Raw genomic sequence first — 25,627 nt, 5'->3', positions numbered from 1 at the left:
GGCAGGCCTGTAACTACTTTGAAATAATAATTAAAATTCTTCCTTTCTTTGGATTCCTTTTTATTTTGATAATATAAACCCAGTTTTACCTTGCCATAAAAATCACAACCACAAGTGAAAATCTGGTAATGTGTTTACAAAAGGCCATATATCAGCAAAGAAAAATTTGTCTCAAACCAAAAAAGAGGAGGTGTGGCTTCTTAGTTTTAAAATGTCTCCCTGGTTTCCATTTAACATGTTTGATTTTAACTGTGCTGTATACCACAGGAAGCCTGTGTAACAAAGCCTGTGCCTCTTAACACTTGTTATTAATTTCCACAGAAGAGAGTATGGGAACTGGAAAGTAAACTGTCCACAAGCTACTTGTGAGGCAGAGACGATCGGAGTCAGAGCCCTGGCCCGGGACGGTCAGTGGTCTCGGCCTGAGCCATCCCTCTGGACGCACTGTGTGGTGGGCACGCCCTTCAGCAATGGAAGGCGCCTGCTGCCTTTCCCCATGTCTCATCTGGGTACAGTTCTTCTTATTTGTGGCCCCTGTGATTCCGGAAGGAAGGCTGCTGCCGTTTCCTCCTTCATGGAGAGATGTTCTGACGGCTCTTAATTCCTTCTCAGCTTCACTGTCTTCTGTTTCTCCAGCTGGGCCTGATCTTCTTTGAACTCTAGTTATTTGACTGGCTTTTGCCTCCATTCTTTCCATTAATGCCCTTGCTTTGAGCTGTAAGTCTTCCTTCAGTTTGACAGTTGATAATTCCCAGGCAAGTTTCCTAGTGACTGATGATAAAAGTTCCTCGCCAAATGCATCTGTGAAGCCTGTAGGACTTGTGACAGCTCTACATGAACGCTGCTGATGGAGGGAGAAGTTACTAGCAAGTTCTTCCTTTTACCACCTTGTGAAATAGTTGCTTTCTCAAAACTGTACTGCTAATGACTCCACTGTTGCACAAGCAATGATGTGTGTTGCTTCATTGGATGAAAAACATACTGAACACTGGCCACCAGTGCATGGCTAGGACTGTTGGACCTTTCTGAATGGCTTGGCTTTGAAAATAAATTCTTCTTGTCTGGCCGGCATGGCTCAGCGGTTGAGCATCGACCAATAATCCAGAAGATTGAGGTTCGATTCCCAGTCAGGGCACATGCCCAGGTTGCTGTCTTGATCCCCAGCAGGGGCGTGCAGGAGGCAGCCGATCCATGACTCTCTCATCATTGATGTTTCCATCTCTCTCTCTCCCTCTCCTTTCCTCTCTCTAAAATCAATAAAGATATATTAAAAATAAATAAATAAATTCTTCCTATACTAGGAACATATGGAGATACCTTATTTTCAAAGTCTACTTATTTCTAGTCCAGTCTGCACCTGGGCTGTCTTAGGCTGCATATATTTTCTTTCTTTATTGCTATTCATGGAGTTTTACTTCCAAATCTTGCTTTTTTTTTTTCCCCTGCAAGGGCCAGCACTGAGAACCAGAAGCTTCAGAGACCACCAGCTGCACCAGGCCCTGGCCTGCCCAGCATGCCTCAGCAGCTCCTGGGTGGTCTGGGTGCTTGTGCTCTTCCCCAAGGTTCACGCTCTGCCCACCAGAAGTGACCCCAATTCCAGCCCCTGATGGAAGGGGCTCTTTCCTCAGATTTTAAGGATCATATATGTTTGGAAAATGCTTAGTTACACAAAGTGCAACAGACGTCTTTACTATAGAAACTCTCATAGCCATCAATACGGTAGACCACTGAGACATTTCCCACATTTACATGCTCTGGAACACTTGTTTAAAAGAAGCATCTCAGCCTTTGAAAATGCTGCAAATCCACAAATTCTAGAGTTAAAACTTACCTAGTCATAGAACAACTGAATATCTTTGAGAACAAATTCCTTGAATGGGTATCATGTGTTTATTTCTCTTCACAAAGTATCAGAATTATTTTTGGAGGACTTGTGAATAAACCTTACTTAAAATCTATAAAAATTCCTTTTTACTTAATCAAATGCATAAAACAAACATAATATTTTAGTAAATATACAGTTATTTGAAATCACGTCTTACATTTTGTAGGTTTATAGCAAATAGCGCCATCCGTATGAGACTTGCATTTTTCATGTTTCCAAATTCCTTTTGGATCCAAGAGAACACAATTTCCAGAAGACTGCTTATCTTCCCATGGGACGTAGTCAAACGCACTGCCATCAGACCACTCGAAATTCGATTCTGTTCCCTGTTTTAAGAATTAGAGAGACAACCTGAATCTAGATGAGTGACTTCAAAAAAGATCATAAGCAAAAACATATATACTTTAAGAAGTGTTGGAATGGAGCGTTATTTGCTCGCAAGTGTTGCAGGTATGGACCTGTTTGTAAAATCAGGGATTTACTGTTGATGCAGTGATTTGACATTTGCTCTGGCACAATTTAAGTAGGATTTTAAATCTAGAATTACTACAGATTTACTACACTCTGTCTCTAGATTTATTCTGTTTAAGAATGAGTTTATATAACACTTGAAATTAAATGACATGCAAATGGCTTCCACTTGTTACAGTTAGAGGTTTACAATTCCACATTGATATTATTCTAAATACTGTTTTTTATGTTATAGAGTTTTATGGTTTGTGTCTCTGGCTACATTTTACCCCCCCCATATTACAGAAGCCAGCAATGTGCAGGGAGCTAGAAGAGGAAAATACTTCCCAAGAAACTCATCCGTGAAGATTACTTTTGATTTTTCCTTGATTCTATAATCTTAATTTGCCGTTCTTTATTTCATTTTCTCCACATTGTTCTAGAGATTATTTAAATTAGGCCTTCAATTCTAATCTCAATAGATGTCTACTTTTTGTATACTAGACATTATTATTATAAGTACCTGACTATACTAATTAATGGGACTCAAATAGTGGCACAAAGGACGTGTTTACCAGGAGAGGATTACTCTCAAATAGTGCTAATTTCGGGGGGGGGGGGGGGGAGTGGGAAGAAAATATACATTTACAAGTCCTAATGTTAAGAATTCCATTTGGCACCGTTTTGTGTTAATCTTCACTATAATCGTAGATTAAGGAAAATATTATCACTCCAAAATATTACAGATGAGGAAATAAGCTTCTAAATGTCAAGTAATGTGCCCATGATCACCCAGCATGTAAATGGAAGATCTGCCACTAGTACTGAAGCTCGGGCTTTTCTGATTCTGTGCTGTTTCTTTTTCACCAGCTTTCCAACTGGTCTCCCCCAAACAGACCACAGAGGCCTTGCTGAGCTACCCATCTGCTGGGCCCTGGCAGTGTTAGGGCAGTGGCGGTCCCAGCTGTGTGCTGCAGTGCACTCGACAAATATAATTTTCTATTTGTTCTCTGCTGTGAAAAGGTAAGAAAGTACTGTGCCATGCAAATTGAGTCCCAGAACTTAATCTGATGTTATACTTTGAATTGATATTTTATGTTCACATTTCCAAGCCACTAACATATTTGGAAAATTTCTGGAAAACAAGAATACTCACATCGTGACTTGATAGCCCCACCCACAGTGGAAATCCATCACGCTTTGCAATATCTTCTAGGAAGAGCTGGCCATTTTGGTTATGAACACTTGCCAAGTGACCTCCACTCTGAGAACATATGTTTATTGCTTCATACCATGTCACTGTTTTTTGAATAACACTGTAAATGCCATCTTCATAGGGAATGAACTGTGGCAGAGTAGTATTATATTCTTCCTTGTAGTCAACTATAATATTTAAATGAAAAGTGTTTGTGATTAAATTTGAATTGTTTGAAATACATATTTGGGGTAAGACTGGTCATATAATCACTTCAAAAATTAAATAAAACTGTGTTATTACGAAGGGAGGTCAAATACATACTTCGTTTTTCTTACTGCCACAGCACATTTAACAGGCTCTTAAATACTACAGTAGTCTGGTTGATTAAGAAAAAGGCATAAACATTGTCTTTCACTTAAGGAGTTCACCTATTTCTTGTGGATAGAACAGCAATACCTGCAATGAGGGCGAAACAATTCCCCACTAGAATATGTGTAACTGACTGAGAAAGAGAGAGTCCTCTGAATTAAGGCAGTCAGCACCTTGCTTGAAAAATTAGGTCTCCAGAGGGTAGGGTAGGTGAACTTAGGACTAAAAAGAAATAAGGTAACCAGAAAGTAAGCTGAAAACAAACAAACTAATAATAACAAAACCACAATGATGAGGATATTTCAAAGGGACACAGAAGCCAAGTGAAGGAGCTCCCAATGGCGAGAGCTGGAACAATTTGAGCAAAATATTAAATAATATAGTATATAGGATTATATTCCAAGTATGAAATAACTAACCATGAGCCCATACTGGTGTCAATAAATGACTGAACAATATTTTTTCCAATTACAGTTTACATTCAATATTATTTTGAATTAGTTTTAGGTGTATAGCACAGTGGTCATATAGTTTACAAAGTGATCCCTCCAATATTTCAAGTACCCACCTGGCACCATACATAGTCATTACAATATTATTGACTATATTCCCTACGCTGCACTTTACATCCCTGTGACTATTTTGTAACTACTAAGCTGTACTTCTTAATCCCTTTACCTTTTTCACCCAGCCCTCCTCTGGCAACCATCAGTCTGTTCTCTGTATCTATGAGTCTGCTTTTGTTTATATTGTTGTCTAGATTCCACATATACAAGTGAAATCATGTGGTATCTGTCTTTGACTGACTAATTCAATGATGGAATACGTTTTTAAATGGGGAGAATTTCAAATAGTGATGTAGATACTGCCCCCTTCTGGAAGGCAGAGGTAAGTGCCCACTATCTAAGTGTGGACTGAGTAGTGACTTCCTTACAAAGAGTGTGGTATGGAAAAGGGGGAAAGAGTAACTTAGCAGTGGGAAAATCTGACAGGTATTACCTAGAGCCTGGTGACCAAGGTTAAAATCAATAGTGATAATCATGTTGATATCATACCCTTTACATGATGTGATGAGAATGACACTACTATGGTTTTCCCCTAAACTCCAAGCCCATAACCCCAAATTAATCACAAGAAAACGATGAGGGACATTCTACATGATACATGACCAGTGCTCCTCAAAGCTGTCAAGGTCACCAAAAGCAAGAAAAGTCTGAGAAATTGTCACAGCCATGTCACCATAAATGTGACATGGTATCTTGAATGAAATCCCAAACAGAAAAATGACATCAAGCAAAAACTAAGAACATATGAATAATGTATGGACTTAGTTAATAATAATTTATCAATATTGGTTTATTAGTTGTGACAAATGTACCATACTAATGTAAGATGTCAACAATAGGGAAAACTGGTTATGGTAATTTATGGGAACTCTATGTACTATCTTTGCAACTTTTCTGTAAATCTAAAACTATTTTAAAATGAGAAGTTTATTAAAGATATAAAAAAATAGTAAGACTTCTTGAAAGACTTCTTGGCAGGAAAAATGAGGATGGGAAGACACTGTACATGGGACAATTAAGAGCTCAGCCTTTGGGGGTGGAGAGGGGGTGGGTGAGGTGGAAGAAGGCATAGAGGGGATAAATGTGATGGGATAAAAAGAGAGAGAGATCAGCCAGGCAGAAAAAGTCTTCACTGGGCCAAGAATGGGGGGAAAGTGGGGGCTGGAAGAGAGCCTAGAATTTTAGAATAGACAGTGAATTCTAGAAAGCCTCAAAAGTTTACATGGACTCAAAGTAATTGATAACAAAAAATTCTTGGAGAGTGTTGATGGAAACAGTGCTTCGGGAAGTTCTCCTGAAGCTCTGTGAAGAAGACCGGCCTGAATGTGTCCCTGCTGGGCTCCACGTCAGCACAGCCCTTACAGCAGAGTGGCAGTAAAATAACAGTTTTTAAGCTGTGAAAAATTTAAAACTGACATGCAGTTAAAAATAGATTTTTTAAAAGGAATTAGGCAAGGTTGAGAGACATTCATTTTCAGCCTGGAATGTCAAAACTCTACCTAAACACACTTTCTTATTCAGAAAAACTGTATTCATCCTTCAAGGCGCAGCCAAGCTTTACCTGCTCCATGGATTCCTCGCTTTCGTTGATCTATTTTTACTTTCGGATAAATTTAAGCCATACCGAATAAACTAAGACTAATCTACATAAAACAATGATAAAGAATTTAATGCTGTCTCCCTGACTACATTTTAGTTGTTGAGGTCAAGACTACAATGCCAGGGACATTGTCTTTTCCTTCCTCTGTGACCTCTTATAGCACCTCTCATAGCGGAGAATATATTCTCTTTCCCTGGAGTGGAAACTCTACATTAGCATACTTACCCATTTCAATTTTACAAGCAAGAATGCTGTGCTGATGAAAAGAAAGTATTTCTTCAATAGCGTTAAAGGTCTGAATATCCCAGAAGCCATCAGTGCTCAAGCCAGCAAAAAACTGGCCGTTCTTCACCGCTGGCCTCCCTGCTCTCCAGTGCGTGTAGGACAGCATCGTCTTATCAGACCACAGGAGAGAATTATCTAGAGAAGAAACATTTTCTATGCTTAGAGATTAAATCAATACTTGAATTACAGTTATGAGGTTAATATTTAAATTTCAACTTTTCTCTCTTCTTTCTCCACTTCCTAAAAGGTTGTATGATTATATGTATCCTTCTAAAATAATTATAACAGTAAATCATGCTTATTTTCAATTTTGAAAGCACAAATTATAAACATGAAAGTCAAATTTTACTTATAATTCCACCATCCTGCAATAACTTTACATTTTATCTTTCATCAAATATTCATTTCTCCTACATATATGTTTACTTGCAATGAAAATGACTGTAACTATTTTGTAAAAAAAAAATATTATAAAACTAGTGATAGAAATCTCTTCCCTGGACCTAAACCATATACAGTTGTGCACATTTATAGCAAATGATTTTTGACAAGGGTGCTAAGACACTTCAATGGTGAAAGAATAGTTCCTGGGAGAAAAGGGTATCTACACACCAAAAAAAAAAAAAAAGAAAAAAGCCCTAGCCAGTTTGGCTTAGCGGTTAGAGTGTCAGCCTGCAGACTGAAGGGTCCCCGGTCCAAGCAGGCTCCACCCCTGGCCCTGGTCGGGGCGAGTGTGGGAGGCAACCAATTGATGTGTCTCTCTCACAAGGATGTTTCTCTCTCTCCCTCTCCCCCTTCTACTCTGCTGGAAAGCAATGGAAAAAATATCCTCAGGTGAGGATTTAAAAAAAAAAAAAAAAAATGAAGCTGGACCCTTTCCTTTCACCATATGCAAAATTAACTCAAAATAGATCATAGCTCTAAATGTAAAAGCTAAAACTATAAAACTCTTAGAAGAAAACATAGGGGTACCTTTTCATGTCCCTGGGGTAGGCACAGTCTTCTTAGATATGCACACATGATAAAAGAAAAAAATTACACACCTTACATGGCTAAATTGTATGGATCTGACTGTATCTCAATAAAGTTTTTGGAAAAACAAACTGCTAGGCCTATTAAAATTATGAATTGGGCCTGGCCCGCGTGGCGCAGAGTTTGAGCATCGACCTAGGATCCAGGAGGTTGAGGTTTGATTCCCAGTCAGGGCACATGCCCGGGTTGGGGCTCCATCCCCAGCAGGGGGGTGCAGGAGGCAGCCGATCAATGACTCATCATCGATGTTTCTATCTCTCTCTCCCTCTCTCTTTCTCTCTCTGAAGTCAATAAAATATATTTTAAAAATTAATGAATTGGTGTGAAGAGTGATGTCATTCTTACCCACACATAACCCTTGTCGTCCTGGCTAGCTGTGCCTTTCACTGATCGCCATCCCCCAAAGCATTATCCTAAACACCTGCCTGCAGCAATGTAACACTAGAAGTGCTGTATGTATAATTTGGTTCTTTCTTGCAGCTTTGTACCACCTCATGTCTCCCAGTCCTCCTTTCCTGCTCCCCAAATGTTCAAGTTACCATTTTCTGGCTAATATAATGGGCAAAGGTGTATTTCTGAGGTTGCTATACAAAGGGTCACTTTTTTACTTGACTTGAAGTATCTTTCAGTTGACACGTGGCTTCTCTTAGTAATTTCTATTCATGGCCTTAATTTTGAAAAGTAAGAACTTTAAAAAACGAAATCCTTTGTATAGGTGGTATATACAGTTAAATATTATTTAAATATATCAAAGTGATAAAAAGACTTACGGATATAAATCAAGCCAGAAAGAATTAGATTTAAACCAAATTTGCTTGAAACATCTTTCTGTATGTTGCTCATATGTCTATTTTAATAGGAAATTTGTTACTCAGACATTTTATTTAAAAATTCAGGATGATTAAAAGAAAGTCTAAGGATCTGAAAATGCTTTTCAGAATACAGAATATATTTTCAGTTGTTTGTGATAATATAATTAAGAATGTCATCAGAGGTACCACTGGAATCTCTAACTATATCCTGGGTGTGGTCTCCACTGCTCCATATGAGACCACTGTTTCCTCAGTCACTTTCAGGTAAAGCCTGAGAACTTTCCACCTAGTTTCCTTTTTTTTTGGTAATTTCTAAATTTAAGGGTATTCAAGTGTCACTGGAATAAAAACTTGGGCAACTAAGTCCTACTATGATGAACTCACCTTCTACTGGCAACCTAAGTCTTACCTATTGCTTGATAGTTTAATTTTTACTCATTTGCAAGCTACAAACATTTAAGAAAAGCCTTTGCAGCTCTGAGAAAGGCAAGTTAGAGAACAAAGAGAAGGCCAGATTTGAGTAATTCTGCTTCTTTTCCTGTCCTACCTCTGGCTGTCATTGTCCTGTGCCCCTTATTAAGCCCTGTTCTTGGGGAAAATGCATACTTTTAATGTTTTATGCCCACAAAGTGATTTTCATTTTCTCTAATTCCAGACTTCTATGATTTTCAGGATATCTCTATCTAAATTGATCTTATTTGCCCTATTATCAGAATCTGTGTTTAAAAAAATGTATAGAGATTATATCTTGGATTTGTGGTATTTAGTCCCAATTTCAAATATTCTATCCCATTGTCAGACTATGTCTGATTTTCCTAATGTATACATTAGGAAAGTGCAACATGAGTAGAAGTGTAATTCTGTTCTCACTCATTCCACATACACAGTACAGATACAAAGTAAGTATTGGAGATTTATACGGGAGTGTGATCATATTTAGTTAGTCCTGAACTGCTAGGAGAGAGAGTAGAGAAAGAAAACTATTTCCCACCATTTAAGTCTAAGCTTGGTGGAAAAGACATTTTAATAGCAGAGCAGAGACACAAAAACTGTCTTTGTATTTACATGTTATGCTAAGTACATAATTATAATGTATATTGATAAACATATGCTTTGAAGAACTATACTTTTATAGCTTGATAAACAAGTAGTTTATAAAAAAGCATGAATATAAAGAGAAAATCAGCAGATTTACAACTTACTTTCATAAATTATACCTAACATGACCCACGACGCCATATAATGAAAGTGCAGAAGTTGCTCTTGGACAAAGTTGTTCTCTTTTTCATCACGAATACTCAGAATATGTGATTTTGGATCTGTGAAATAAAAAATAGTCAATAATTTTAACACTTATTTATCTAGAACACTGTATTTTGATTTAGAAAGTACTATTTTCTAGTTTAATATACTCCCAAATTTAAATAATAGCAGAAAATAAGAAAGACATGCCTATTAAAACTGGCTCATTGTACTAAAAGGAATAGGTTAAGAAGTTTTTAACATGTTGAGGTTAAATTAGGTCTTACAGACTAGTGACAAGCTAGTAGTTGAGTAGAGAATTTAACACTGATTTGCCTCACTTTTTCTCCTTAAAGCTTATTTTGAGTTGGTACAAATCCACCTATATTAATGATACATTGTCAGACTATAATAAATAAAACCTCTTGGATGGGCTCTAAGACAGATCTTCTTTTGTCTTAGTGACCACTGTTTTATTAGGGTAAAAAAGTTTGATAGTTCCCACAGTGTGTTCCTTGGAGAATTAATACGAGTTCCTCAGAAAACAGCAACATGGATAAAAACTTTGCAAACATTGGTTAAACAAATCAACTAGTTCATTCATGCCAACATTGTATTATTATTATTATTATTCTAATATATCTTTATTGATTTCAGAGAGAGGAAAGGAGAGGGAGAGAGAGAGATGGAAACATCAATGATGAGAGACTCATTGATCGGCTGCAGCCCGCAACCCGGGCATGTGCCCTGACTGGGAATCGAACCCCGATCGCCTGGATCCTAGGTCGACGCTCAACCGCTGAGCCACGCCGAGCCAGGCCATGCCAACACTTCTTACAGTATATGCAAAAGAACTTTCGATCATCACTTAACAGGAAGTGATGGTATATAGTGTTTTTAAATCTTGTTCTTTTTCTAAGGATCCTTTTTTAGAGCATCTCTCATGACTAGCATTCTACAGAGCACTCTTTGGGGGATAATGGCTTGATATTTCCCATGGGAACTTTCTACAAAATTCAAAGGTCCACTGTTCAGAAGTTCCAAGTCCTCAGTGAATCTCATAGGAAATATCTGAAGAGTCTTCAAAGTGGGAAATACATATATTTTTTAAAAAGCAGAGCTGCTTCTTTGTGGCTTATCTAAGCTTTTGGCCATTTAAATTAACTTATTTTCATTTTGCCCACAGCTTAGCTTGATTTAACATCTAGTTCTCTGCTACCTAGTGTCACTCCTTTCCCTTGTTAAGTAAGAACCCGTTTTGTTTACAGCTGTAAAGACAGACTAGTTCTCTGATGAATGGGTAAAGAAAGAGGTAGCTCCTATACCTTCCATTTTAAATAAACACAAGTTTTAATACTTGTTGATAATGTGGAAATTAGATGAATATTTTTGAGATCTTGTTACTAGTGCTAAGTAGAAATATTTATAACACACTCAGGTGAGATTTAAAAATATGAGCATAATGCAATATATAATGGCATTTAATATACTTACTCAGTTTTTGGCATCTAGAATGAATATCATCATGTGTTACTGCCATATATCTATTCTTTGCTATCATGAAATTGTAGCAATAATTCTGAAAGGGTATCCATGGAGTATTTAAGACAGGAGATGGACATCGGACACTGTAGGCTGGTTTGGCTTCTCTTTCAGTCTCATCTAGGAAAAAAGAAAAGGTATGAATACTAATCTGAGATATAAATGTTAAATCCTGTTTATGGTAATTAGACTTCATTAGTAGGAAATATTCAGGAAGCCAAGAAATGATAACCTGGTGATGCTTGTTCTGTTTATACTCAATATAGTGTGACCTCTTAACTGGCTTTCTTCAGGAAAGGAGTTATTTAACACAGTAATTTTCTTTCCCCTGCTGTGGAGTGAGTGCAAGGATGTAAAAAATGAGGTGCTATTGGGTTAAATGCAATTTCTGTACTCAGAAAAACTATACAAACATAATAAAAGGCACCTAGCACCTACTATAACTTTGAGAGTTCATCTTCAAGTGTCTGGTTACTGATATCATCTCTAATCTTAAAGGAACGTTTTAATGAAATATGTGATGTACCAAGTAAGTTATTGCTTTAACCAAAGCAAACAGAAATAGTTTAAAATCTGACATCTAGAAAACCCGATTATGGCTCTTCCCCCCATTTTTTCATTTTGCGAAAAGGCCATATATTCAAGAAGGTGCGAGTATAAACGTGTTCTACTCAAAGCCCGTTGAACTGCTTTACTGTGTAGTAGAGACCATCCAGTGTCTCCCCCAGCTCACAGCCAGCCCCTCCATCTGTGAAGTCGTGTCTTCTTCTTACCCAAACCCACATATGTGGGCCCCTGACTGTTGTAAAACCACTTTCCTCTGAGTGAGCTGGAGACTGCATACCTGACTTAGCTGAGTCCTTCAGATTCTCTCTAAGAAACTGAAAAGTGGGATCAGAGACAGTCGGTTCTCCTCCAGTGATGGGTATAGGTGGGAGCCACAGAGCCGCCATGTGTCACGTGCAGGGAGAAGCAGAAAGTATGTAAAGAGAGGAGCGCAGGCCCACAGAGAGAAGCAGGAAGGACAGACAGAAGACTATCAGTTTCTGATTCCCATTCCTCATGAGGCTTAGCTCTAGCCCCATTTCTGAGGATCGAAAATTCTTTCTTGGTTTAAGCTAGCTTGAACTGGTTGCTGTTACTTACAACCAAATGAATCTTAACAGAAAAATGTTAGTGGATTCTAAGAATTATAAAAGAATTCCCACAAAAAGAAGATTTTCTGTAAGAATATAAACAGAAAATATATGCAAAATGAGACTAATGAGGACTTAAAACTAAAAGGTCAATTACCATTGCCAGCTGATAAAGATAAAACAGTCAAAATTAACAAATTAATGACAAACTATTTAATATATAATAACTCTTGAATGCAAATATTCACAACAAAATTTGTTCTTAAAAGAACATGACTGTAATTTCCTTATGATTTCAAAACTAGATTTCACAAAACCACTCCCCTCAAATTTCACTACTCACAAGACTGACAGTAATTTAAGAAATAAAATATTTGAATTTGGCATACTTCCTGGGTAGTAGCAAATGGCACCCGGTTGGTTAGCATCGCAATCGGACGTTCTCCAGAATCCATCAGTGTCTAAAAACACGCAGTCCTCCAGCTGCTCATTATTTTCAGCCCAGCGACTAAACTGAAGATGTTTCCCATCTGACCAAATAAAGTTGAGTTCATCCTGCAAGGAAAAGAAATACATTGCAAGTAGCACTACTTCATGTGATCCCTTTTGTATTACTTTGGCCCTCATGGTCAATCTAACGACTTAATTTTACCTTATATTTAACGCACACTGACATAGCACTTATTATCTGCCCGGGACTGTTCTAAGTGCTTGACACATATTAACTTATTTAATCCTCATAACAACCATATGAGATAGGTACTATCATACCCATTTCACAGATGAGGAAGCTGAAGGCAAGTAGCGTGCATAAGGTCATGTAGAATATAAGCTGCCCTGGTGTCCAGGGTCTGAATTATTACACTATGTTGCCTCACACATTATTGCCATGGTTGGTTGTTGGAAGTCAGCAAGCTACAGTGGAGTGAGGACCCCTGTAAGCACCGATAGACTTAGACACAGCATGTGGTCATGGACAGAACATGGGCTTCGGAGCTCAGCACACCTGGTTTTTAATTCTGGTTCGGTCACTTATGAGTTCTTGACTGTGAGTTTACCTTGCCAAGTTTCCAACCCCTCAGCTACTAAATGGATGTGACACTGAATCTCATGGCTGGAATTAATGGCATAACTCGTGTAAAACTCATAACTCAGTGGCCAGCTGGTACACACAGAGAAAGCTACATAAATGTCAGTTCCCTTCCTCCTAACCCCATGTGACCATGTGGATGTCACACCATTGTTTCCACACTTGTGTTTGGGGACATGCTTCCTTATTACTACATTCTATTGTGCACTCAAAGTCTGTGAACGTCTGTCGTTGCATCCTGACAAGGGCCTGACCAGCCACCTATCTTGAGGGAGGCTTTACAGAGGAGGGACAGGAGTCTGGGAGATGGAGTGTGGAGTACAGTTCTGTCTGAGTTTCCCCATAGTCCTGCCAGAGCCCCAGGCCTTACACGGTGGCTCATGGAGCTAAGTTTTCCTGAGGCCCAAGGTAATTTCGTATCACTGGCTCATTTGGAATATTGGGCAAAGGCCACACACAGTCTCCTTAGAGAACCATAAACAGCAAGCATGGTCAGGCCTCAGCACCACCAGTGCTTCATTCTGGGCTGTTCTCCACCAGAGTTCCAGTTGTAACTTGTGTGCAGTTAAGCCCCAGGCCACATGGTTTCAAATGTGGCTCTCTGGCCATGCAATGCCGCCTGCCCTCCGTATTACCCTGGATTCTGCCCCTTTGCTGCACCCCCAGCTAACCCAGTCCCTGGGCCTCTGGAACTTGTATTCCTCATAGATTAATCATCCCACACCCTCCATCTCTTTACTGAATACTAAATCTCTTTGTTAAGACTATACATATATGTTTACTAAATTCGTGATGTTATTTAAAATCTGTTTTTTCCAAGAGAATAATTTCCTTCCAGCACCCACAGGGACGGCTGTTTGTTTTTCCATTCTCAAATCCCATAGGGCTACGATAATGGGCTAGTAGGTATTTTTACCTCCTTTAATCATTTCCTTTGAGGTATGGCCCTCTTACCACGGCAGACTCCCAGATTCCTTGCCTCTCTCTGACATTCACTGCGGATCTGGCCCACTTGCTCTTCCCTGACATTCACGAAGGAGATGCCCCAGGTCCTGCTCCATCCCCTGGCCCTCCCACTGATTTAGGGATGTCTATGTTCACATGGACATCCCTAAACATGGGGATTCACCCAGTTCCCAAGCTTTCTTGACATTCCCTACTTCTATATGCTTTTACTTCTATGTACTTGAGTGACCTACTGCCACAGTCACACGCTGGACTTTATGTACCCCAGAGCTGCTAAACTGCAGACACTGTAAACATGCCTTAGTTCAGGCCAACATCATTTTCTGCATGAATTTTTACAAGAAACGCTAACAGGTCTCCTATCTCTAGGTTACTCACTTCTTTCCCAACCTTCTCTCCAGTATAATTTTTCTTAACTAAAAATCTGATACTGTTGTTACCATGTTTAAAATCTTCCAATACCTTCACATTGCTGTCAATGTAAAGTTTTATTTATTTATACCCTGTCAATGTCCCAAAGACTTAAGGCAGCTTATGAAGATACTTACTAAACAGCTACATAGAATTTGTTAAAATAAAGAGTAACAGGAAAAAAGAGAAACATAACTAACGATTGAAAAACAGGATAAAAAAACAAGACCCAAATCATTACATGGGGAAAAAAGCTACAAAACAGTATGATTCCAATTATCTTACAAATAAATATGTGTACATAGAAAAACAACTTGAAGGATATATACCCAATGATTAAATCATACATATCACAGGGTATTGGGATTACAGCTGATTTTAATATTTTCTTTTAACTTACTATAACTTTACAGATTTTCTACAGTGACAGTATGCTTTTGTTTCAAAAGGCTTAAGGTGATTAAAACTAGAAAATATAATAACTTATTACTACCCTCACAAGAGACACAGTAATGGGTTTCCCATGATAATAAACATCAAAGAGAAAGTAAATAAACGCACTGTTATGAAAAACTTGGTGCTGTGAGGGTCAGGGAAGCAGTTCGAGCCAATGATATGGCTTGACTTGGGGCTACATTAAAAAATATCCAGTCTTGCCCAGTGGGGCGTGGCTCGGCAGTTGAGCATTGACGTGGAATCCAGGAGATCGCCTTCCGATTCCCAGTCAGGGCACATGCCTGGGTTGCGGGCTCGATCCCCAGTCGGGGGTAGCCGATTAATGACAACTCTCTCTTCATTGATGTTTCTCTCTCTCTCCCTCTCTCTTCCTCTCTCTGAAATCAATAAAGATATATTTAAAAAAAAATCCAGTCTTGGAGAAACTAGTTTTCAAGCAATTTCTATGTATTGCTTCTTTTAATTGAGATTCTGGAAACTGCTGGTGGTAATGAGTCCAAAGTTTGTCAAAGATGATGGCTACTTCTGAGTCTGTTCTCCAGCTCAGCTCTGGGTTAGTGCTAGGGCTGAATTGTCTTTGATCACATTTTCTCCATGCAGCCCTAAAATCATCTTGGTATGCTAGGGTTACCCTAAGGTGTACATAGCTTAGGGTTGCTTCATAAGGAAATGGACTCCCTCTCCCTCCTGCTCTGCCAATTACCCTCTCTCTGAGAGTGAATTAGGAATACTGGTCCAGGTGACATTTACCTAACTAGGGCTTCACCAGTTGTGCACTGTGCAGATGCAGGGGGCGAAGTTCACATCACAGTCTTTGTAAATGGCACCCTCTGTCATCTGCCTAATGTATGCAGCCTTATACCCCAGCCCTGTATCTTACCCTTCAATACATCTCAGTGGGCAGAATATCAAAGTATTGCGTAGAAGGGCTAGAAAAGAGGCAAAATGGCCTGTCATACTGAGAGGAATACTACGGCTTTATTTTTAAAATCGCTACTAATTATAAGCAAAAGCTTCAGTACCATAAATATTCCCATTTGTGCTACCTGTATGTGATTTAGTGTTGGGAATTGATAGGAGACTAGCATTCCTTGCTGAGCCATGAAATGAATGAGAAGTACCCAAGACATCTACCCAGGATCAGGGCTTGAGATGTGGGAAACACTATTCTAATCACCTCTTAGAGTGGCTGATTTTCACTCTGCTGATTCTGAAAGGGATAGGAAGGCGTCTTTAACCCCATCCATAGTCCTTCTACACACCCAACCTCATTTGATTTTTTAACCCTTCCCTTCCTTTCTTCTCTTTGTTGGCTGAGGAGACATGGTAGCTCCTGATTCCAGCTCAGTCTTTGGTTGGAATAAATAAAAGAAGTGATCAGCTACATATGTCTACTAGAACTTTTTCTTTTACTTTTTTTAAAAAAAAGTCGTTATTGATTTCAGAGAGAAGAAGGAGAGAAGGAAATAGAAACATCAATGATGAGAGAGAGTCATTAACCAGCTGCCTCCTGCACACCCCCTTCTGGGGATTGAGCCCACAACTGGGGCATGTGCCCTGACCGGGAATTGAATAGCGATCTCCTGGACACAGGTCGATGCTCAACTGCTGAGCCATGCCAGCCAGGCTAGCACTTTTTTTTAATCTAAACAGTAAAGCACCAGATCTTCCAACTGTGGAAAGATGACTGCCACAAAAATTACATACTTCATGAAATTCATTCACTGGAGTGAGGTTTTAAGATTTCTTTTTTGTTTTTTGTTTTAGTTTGATATGAGAGACGCTGTGCACAATAAAAAATGTCACATTCCACCACCCAATCCTGGCAGTCGGGACTGAAAACTTACATCTTGACTGGAGAGTCCAATCCACAGGGAAGAGTTGTACAGGACCGCCTGCACAGTCAGGAACGCCTGCTGGTACGGGTCTGTGATGCTCACCAGGCGCATGTTATCTTTCTGGCATTCCCTTAGGGCATCAGACCACGTCAGAGTCTTTAGGATTATTTTGTACAGATTATTTAGGTACTTTACAGTTTCTGAAGTATTTTTTGTTGGTGTGCCATTAATATCTGTATTGAAAAGAAAAAACAAAACACAAAAACCACCCACTCAGAGATTAAAGATGATGGCAGACTGAGTGGAAGCTACAATGACACTCTCCCAGGACCAAACTGGAATTACAACTAAAATATAGAAAAACCATCCTGAATAATTAACTGCAACTGAAGACGAGCTGGAGAGCACCCTCATAACGAAGGAAGAAAAATGGAGACCACATAGAGACTGGTAGGAAGTGCAGAGGCACGAGAGGGCTGGCTGGGCTCCCACAGGCGGCAGCTGAAGGTCTAGAGGGATATCTCTGCTGTGGAAGGTTCCCACTGAGGACTCTGGGGCCTAAACCCTAGGCTGGGCTTCCCAGCCAAGAGCACCAGAACTGAGAAAGGTGCCCACATAACATCTGGCTGTGAAAAGCAGCCAGGTTTCTGTCTGCCAGAGAGAGACAGCTGGAAATGCAGGTATCCTCTTAAAGAGCCAATGCACAAAGTTTCGTGTGCAGCCACTCACCTTGGGCTCCAGCAGGGGAAGAGCAGAGTGGAATAAAGCAGTGTGAGGAGAATCTAGGGTTGTGGGCTCTGGAGGCAGAGCTCAGAGGGCACCTCTCTGGATTCCTGTGCTGAAGAATCCAAATAGGCCCATGCCCAGGCACATAATAATTTAAAATGCCAAAAATTCAAGACAAAGAGAGAATATTAAAGACAATAAGAGAAAAGAAATCTGTTACCTGTAAAGGAGTTCCCATAGGGCTGTCAGCTGACTTTTCATCAGAAACTGTACAGGCCAGAAGGGAATGGCATGAAGTATTTAAGGTAATGCAAAACAAAGATCTGGAACCAAGACTACTCTATCCAGCAAGGCTATCATTCAAAATAGATGGTGAAATAAAGAGCTTCCCAGACAAAAAAGGCTAAAGGAGTTTATCACCACTAAATCAGCATTGCAGGAAATGTTAAAGGGACTGCTATAATTAGAAGTAGAAATAGAATCATTGCAAGAAATGTTAAAGGGACTGCTGTAATAATAATAAGAAATATAAAGAGAAACATAGGCATAAAGAGTTAAAATGGCAATAAATAAGGAACTATCAATAATAACCTTAAGGACTTTCAGGGGGAGATCAATAGCAATACAGCCATAGTCGTGGACTTTAACACCCCACTGACTTCACTGGATAAATCTTCTAGACAAAAAGTCAACACAGAAACAGTGACTAAGTGGCTCACTAGATCAGATGGATTTAATTGACATTTACAGAACATTTCACCCCAAAGCTGCAGAATATACATTTCTCTCAAGTGCACATGGGTCATGCTCAAAGATCATGTTAGGACACAAAACCAGTCTCTACAAGTTCAAGAAGATTGAAATCATATCAAGCATCTCAGATCACAAGGGCCTGAAATTAGAAATCAACTGTAGTAAAAACACTCAAAAACATTCAAACACATGGTGTCTATATAACAGGTTATTAAACAATGAATGGGTTACCAATAAGATCAAGAAAGAAATAAAAAACTTCCTGGAAACAAATGAAAATGAACACACAACAACCCAAAATCTATGGGACACAGCAAAAGAAGCCCTAAGAGGGAAGTTCATAGCACTGCAGGCCTACCTCAAAAAGCTGGAAAAATTGTTAGTAAACTAACCTTACAACTTAAAGAATTAGAAAGCTCCCCTATGAAGCAGTCCAGACCAGGGCTTTTGTTTGCTAGGAGCTTTTTTTTTTAAATTACTGCTTCAATTTCATCAGTTGTTATTAGCCTATTTAGGTTTTCTGATTTTTCCTGATTCTGTTTTACATGATCTCACTCATATGTGGAATCTAATAAACAAAATAGACTGAGGAACAAAATATATCCAGAGACATAGAAGCATGGAATAGACTGATGAATCTCAGTGGGAAGAGGGGTTGGGGAATGGGTGGGGAGAGATTAATCAAAGGACTTACATGCATATATGCATAACCCCTGGACAGAGACAATAGTGTGTAAAGGCCTGGGTGGGAGCAGATGCGGGGTGGAGGGGATCAATGGGGAAAAAAAGGGGGAATATCTGTAGTACTTTCAATAATAAAGATAAATTAAGAAACAACAACAACAACAAAAAACCCCCTACCCACTCTGATAGCCATAGGATATTTAACCCCTCCCTCCCATAATACTGTACTTTAGATATTACTTATTTATTCCTTTATGTTACATTTTGGGTGGGAGAATTAGGCATGTCTTCCTGTGTACCTTAAGTAAAATGTATGAGCCCCAACATTTGTTTTCTAAAATCTGAAGAAAATTCTGTGTTAGTTGATCTGATTTAGGAAGGAGAAAAATCTATAAATAAAAGTAGCTTATGAAAAGATTTCCACTGCAGGTTGGTGTCAAATACCTAGTTTGTGTGAACTGCTTCAACAAGAAGAGTTCCATTACCAACTGTTCACCTGGGAGAGTTCCCATGAAGAAATGTATGAAACTACCCGTAATATATTTACATTATTTTTAAATAATTTAAATTATTTAAATTATTGCTTTGTGGTACTTTTCTGAATAGGGCCGTTACAAATGAGCAAAGATTAGTTTAGCAAAAAGTTCTTCAGAAGTACATAGATTATCTAATTGAGATTCTCACTACGTAACAGAATTAAAAAAAAAATCATTAAAAAAAATGATTAAAAACTTATTGTGTGCCCAGCCGAGTGTGGCTCAGTGGTTGAGCATCCACCTAGGATCCAGGTGATCGGGGTTCGATTCCTGGTCAGGGCACATGCCCAGGTTGAGGGCTCCATCCCAGCAGGGGGCGTGAAGGAGGCAGCCGACCAACAACTTTCTCATCATTGATGTTTCCATCTCCCTCTCCCTCCTCCTTCCTCTCTCTGAAATCAATAAAGATACATTAAAAAAACAAAACAAAAATAAAACAAAAAAACCCCAACTTACTGTGACTAATGAAAATAATCTAATTCCTCTTAAAAATATCTTTTTGAAAGTATGGATGATTCCTATTTTTAAGTATACATTTTAGTTTTATTTGGATTATAGGAAATCATAGTGATTTATTTATAAATGCTTCACATCTTTTTTTAAATGCTAAATTTAACTGCAAATGTTTATGCTGAACTAAATTAAAAATATTAAGTTTTTCTCCTCCTTTTCCCATGACAGAAAGTAAAGTCTGAAAAATGTCAGAGTAGGAAGCAGAATAAAGTTCAACCATAACTTATCATCATTAGATAATTCTTATTAACAAATTCTACCTGATACTTAATTTTGATATTTAACTAAGTATGGCAATAATACTTGAAAAAAATCACATTTCATTTGAGATTATCTGACTCATTGAGCTAATATGAATTTAGTCATGCCGAAATTTTCAGAAAGCTATATGATTACAAACTAATATTAATTCATTTATAAGATTTTTGTAAAAAAGTATGGTACATATCTAACATCATAAAGCACCATATTTAGCTAGATAATAATCTGTACCTGAGTATTTCTGACAGAGAGACAGAGGGTGGTGTTCACTGCAGGAGGTGAAATTCCACGTTCCAGTCAAAGGTGACTTTCGGTGGTTGAGCATCAGGGCACAATGGTAGCTGGACTCTTCCTCAAAAATCTAAACAAAAAGGCAAATAGATACAAGCAGTCATGAAACTAAGTGTGAAGACCCAGCAAGAATGCTCTCTGAAAAGGGTTCTAACATCACATGGTTTTGTGGGTAGTTCCTTCAAACTTTCAGGGAAAGAGGATTTCCCAAACTGAGTTTTAATTTTAAAACACAAAGGCAGAAAGCTACTGAGTTTATCTTATGAAGCTCAGATGATTAAAAAAAAAAAAATCTGACACGATGGCATAAAAAAATTAACTCTATGAACAGAGGTGAAAATATTCCCAAATAAAATTCAAACAAATCCAGTTTAGTAGAATAGTAAAATAATATTCCACTCTGAGCAACTAGATTTTTATGAGAAGATAAAGATGGTTTACTAGAACATCTATTAATGTATTATACCACCTGCCAATAGGCTGAATGCGAAAAGCTATATTACAATTTCAAAAGATGCTGGAAACAAGTTTTAGAAAATCCAGTATTTATTCCTGAATAAAAATTCTAAATAAGCTAGTTATACAATGATATATATTAAACAAAGAGGCAACATCATATACATAGTATAACAATGAAAGGCTGCAGACAGGCCCACTGAAGTGTAGATCAAGTCTAGGATGGTGTTTTGTACTCCTGGTATTTACCCTGGTTCTAGTAGTTCTACCATATGTAGTGAAGCATGAACTGTTATTTGCAAATTATGATCGTCTCATTAGGAAACATAAGAAAATCTAGTGAAAAACTCTGAGAAGTAAAAAGGGCTCTTAGTAAGATGGATACCTATGACATAAATATATAAAAAATCCCAAAACAGTAGCTTTCCTACATATCAGTAAAAAAATCAAGTAAAAGCTGCCATCTTAATGGCAGTAAGAAAGACAACTGCTATAAAAACTTCGCTGAGAAATCTAAAGGGAGACTTGAATAAATGGAGAGCTATATTATACCATATTCTTGATTTAGAAGAGTAATAGAAAGATGTGAATTCTCCCTAAAATGTTATCAGATTCTCATTAGAATTTTTTATTTAATTGTTTTGATTGGAAATTGAGTAAATAATTCCAGTTTGTCTGGAAGAATGGGCAAGAATAGCTAAAATATCTTAAAGGCATATAATAAAAGATAACTACTCCTATTAGATTTTTAAAAATATGGCAAAATTAAAGTATTTAGCTCAATGTGATAGCTATATAAGAGTATATCTTATATACACATACAATTCATATATGATAAAGGAGGCATCCTATATTGCTTTTAACAAATGGAAATAAATGATGCTAGATAATTAGCTAGAATTAGGGAGACGGATTAAATAGGCATTGACAACACAGACCATATACCATGGATATGTCATGTTGTCAGAAAAAAAGGTGACCTATAAAAACAAACAAAAATACAGGCAAACATTTAACTACCATTAACATGATGAACTTTCTGACCAACAAGCAATGGAAGAAAAAGGAAATAAACAGATTTGAACATACACACACATAAAAAATCAAAACTCATTTCTGTAATATTTTTGGTATTCAGACATAAAGAAAAAGACCTAGGGAAATATTTGCAATAAACACAAGAAAAACAGGGACAGCACATTTAATATTTACATAGTCATAAAATCAGTAAGAAATACATGAAGGTTTTGATAGATAAATTGGCAAAGAATAAGAAGACTCACACTTGATATTTTTCTTTATTGTGTTTACTTTTCTATAACTGCAAAATTTTCTATAATAACTAAGGATTATTTTGATATTTACTTTTTACCTAATTACATATGATTCAGAGGTCCCCTTGCCAAGACCATCAACCTTGAGCAAAGTTATATTGCATCAGGAACATCAGGTGATTATTGTCTAGGATGCATTTTTGGAATTCGATTTTAAAATTAATTTCTTAATCTTTGCCCTTTGTGCAAAAGGTGGTTTGTATCCAACACAGGGAAGACAGAAGCCGTGGGCAGCAATCTCATGATATAGTGTAACTATTGTTAATATAATCTCTAATTTCCTTTTGTAGTCTCTTTACATTTAGCTCTTAGGGAAAAATGATCACTAATCACCAATTTTGTACTTTTTGCCTCAGGAGACTGAGGCTGACAGCTCCGAATGTCAAAACGTTAAGTAAAGCATTTATAATTGCTTCTGTTTGCAACTCACTACTTGATGGTTTTACACCATCGTGAAATAAGGGCTGTGGCTCTGACCCTATTATGAAAACCCAGAGCACACACACAAAGGCTAGGGAAGCTCCTGTTCTTCTGTGACAGCCTTATTGAGGTACAACTCATATATGATATAATTCACACATTTAAAGCATAAATTCCATAGGTTTTGGTATATCCAGAGGGTTGTGCAACCATAAGCCCCCAATCAATTTTAGAACATTTCACCTCCCCCCAAAGAAACCCTATTCCCTTTTACCATCGCCTCCAGTCCTTCCACCCTCGGTTCAGCCTCTGGCAACCGCTAACCTACTTTCCGTCCTTATAGATTTGCCTATTCTGGGCATTTCATATAAATGGAATCAAATAAGAGGCGCTTGTTCTTAATCCAATAATTTATGGAAGACTCAAGAATTTCATAGAGCTACATAGGTTACCAATTCCAAAAAACTTACATCTCTTGGTATTGTGAGCCTCCGGCCGACCAAGAATGGGTGAAAGTTACTGTACGTCAGCTCTCTGTTATCTATCCACTTAGTTATCCTCTCATAGGCTGTCCAGCGCAAACCGATCCACAGAGCATCTTCCATTTCCGGAAGCAAGGCTGTAATGAAATCTGTCAAAAAGAGATTTTTTTTAAAAAAAGCATTTGACTTGCTCAAATTAAAAACATACTAAAAATGTCAATGAATACCTCTTGCTTATCTACCAAGATAGTCTTTCACCTACTCTAAAAAAATAGTTTAATAAGATTTTAAAAATATGTTGATTCCCTTCAGCCTCCCAAAGCTAACTTGGCCCCCAGATCAGAATAAAATATGTTTCCCAAACAATTCTGTACCTTGTTCTCTTTGGCTCAACACCGTAGGAAGGGTGCCGCCGTAGGTGTGACAAGTATTGCTTGCTTCGGAAAATGTGAGAGACTTGGGTTGTTTAATCTTTAGAAAACACTGCAAACAAACAACATATATGAAGCATAAGATTTCAGACATGGGAACGCTCACATAGGAAATAAATGCCTCATCTTTTAGAAGGTTGCTAGTTTTTGGTCTGTGAGATTCAGAAATTTATAAAGTAGTCCCATAAAAGTTCAGATCTGCACTTTCAATTAAAACAACTGAAGAGCAGTCTTCAAACTAATTTTTTTATATTTCCCATTTATTGAGTGCTTCTTCTGTGCTAAACAGTTTGCATAGTGTTATCTCATTTAATTCTTGGAACTGGGGAAACTGAGGCACAGGTATGTTCAGCAACTTTACCCTTAAGAAAAATAGCCATAAAATGGTATGGTCAGCATTTGGACTCTGTCATATCTGATTTCAAAGTCTGTATTCTTAATCATCACCCCCTTATATAAAAAAATACATTTAAAGAAGAAATCATCTCCCTGTCCCTTGGAAGAATATTTTAATTCAATTTACATCAACTGTGTAAATTTAGTCCCAGTACAACGGGGGAAAAAAGACTGTCCTAATTTTAAAAAATCAAAATATACCTCTAATATTCTTTACTACAGATGTTTTCAGCTGTCAGACACATCTCTTCTGTTTTCTTTTTCATGCTATGATTATGTTATTGTGGAGTAGAATGTTCTAAATTGTGTTACTTAAAAAATTCTACAAAATGCATTTATTTCAGCTTCCATACAGAATGAAGTGGCCAAGGGGATATAAGTCATTGACTGGCTTCTAGAAGACTCTAGAGAAAACACACTGAGCTTGAGCTTGGAACCCTTATGTTAAGGATGGCAGAGGAGAAAGACAAAGGGAGCCTGGTTTTGAAGAATTCAACATTGGTACAGTTTTAACATACTGTACCGATCTCTCTTTTTAGCAGCCAAATACATCCCCTAAGAGATACACAGACTAATATGGATTGTGCATCTCAAAGAAGTAAGTATAGAATGCAGCATTTCCCAACCCTATTTAATCATACACTGCACTTTGGAGGCAAGATCAGTGATTAACATTTGGTTAGCATATGTATAGTTCCCAAAAAGTAGTTTGGGAAATGCTGGTCTAATTTGATTGGTAGATGCTGGTTGGATATTTTCAAGGGGGAAAATTTATCAGCCAGAAATTGTGTCAGTTTCCAACATGCCATAGAGACAGTCTTGACTTCAGTGTGTTATTATCTGCTGATGCATCAACTTCGGCAATTTAAGTGTTAGCAGCAGCAGAATAGGAACACACTATTTTGAAAGACCCGTAGGTATGACTAATTGGAGAGTTAACTTAGTTTCTGCCAATGTAGAGGATCAGGTGAGAGGCTGAAACATGCAGAGGCTGTCTTAATGAAGTTATTTGATGGGCTGCCATTCTGTCACAGGTCATACAACCGTCATGAAAGCAATCATCGTTAGCACAATGTAGCAATTATCTTTATACCTTATTCTGAAAAGCAATCCAATCCCCAGAGCATTGTATTTTAGCTGCAGAATCTGGACTATATTTCTCCAATGAAGATACATTATATTTTTCACAGATGAAGGGCAACTTGGTACTACAGTCTGCTGGTTTACGTAAGTCTGAGAAATGAAAAGCAGGATTACTGTGGTGAGATTTTCCATTCAGAGCACTTTAAAAGCAATCCAATAATTAAAAAGCCTCTTTAAATTAATTCCCAAATGGTTAAAATATGTTCCTTTTCTTCTCTAGCCATTTATGTCTTCTACTACTACTCAAATCAGTAGGTTACAGCATACCAATATTGTCTATAAAAATGCGCACATATGGTGTAACGACCGGTTACCACAGTTCC

General features: G+C 37.9%; 1 protein-coding gene across 2 annotated transcripts in view; it reads right to left on the bottom strand.

Annotated features, from left to right (window-relative positions):
• Nucleotides 1-25,627, bottom strand: part of LOC107545442 (lymphocyte antigen 75) — a 116,582-nt gene that overhangs the window by 42,499 nt on the left and 48,456 nt on the right. For both annotated transcript variants that reach the window (XM_087819818.1, XM_087819819.1), the window contains exons 21-31: nt 25,255-25,394; nt 23,709-23,817; nt 23,323-23,483; nt 20,583-20,712; nt 16,888-17,111; nt 12,507-12,672; nt 10,934-11,101; nt 9,400-9,516; nt 6,294-6,488; nt 3,492-3,718; nt 2,043-2,211 (exon numbers count right to left, since the gene is read on the bottom strand). In XM_087819818.1, the coding sequence (XP_087675944.1) occupies nt 2,043-2,211; nt 3,492-3,718; nt 6,294-6,488; nt 9,400-9,516; nt 10,934-11,101; nt 12,507-12,672; nt 16,888-17,111; nt 20,583-20,712; nt 23,323-23,483; nt 23,709-23,817; nt 25,255-25,394 (1,806 nt within the window). The remainder of the gene's footprint in view (nt 1-2,042; nt 2,212-3,491; nt 3,719-6,293; nt 6,489-9,399; nt 9,517-10,933; nt 11,102-12,506; nt 12,673-16,887; nt 17,112-20,582; nt 20,713-23,322; nt 23,484-23,708; nt 23,818-25,254; nt 25,395-25,627) is intronic.

This window comes from Miniopterus natalensis, chromosome 8 (genome assembly GCF_054644295.1).
Source record: "Miniopterus natalensis isolate mMinNat1 chromosome 8, mMinNat1.hap1, whole genome shotgun sequence".
In the NCBI taxonomy this organism is placed as follows: Eukaryota; Metazoa; Chordata; class Mammalia; order Chiroptera; family Miniopteridae; genus Miniopterus; species Miniopterus natalensis.
The sequence above is the reverse complement of the archived record's forward strand: the minus strand, read 5'-3'. Positions and strand labels throughout refer to the sequence as shown.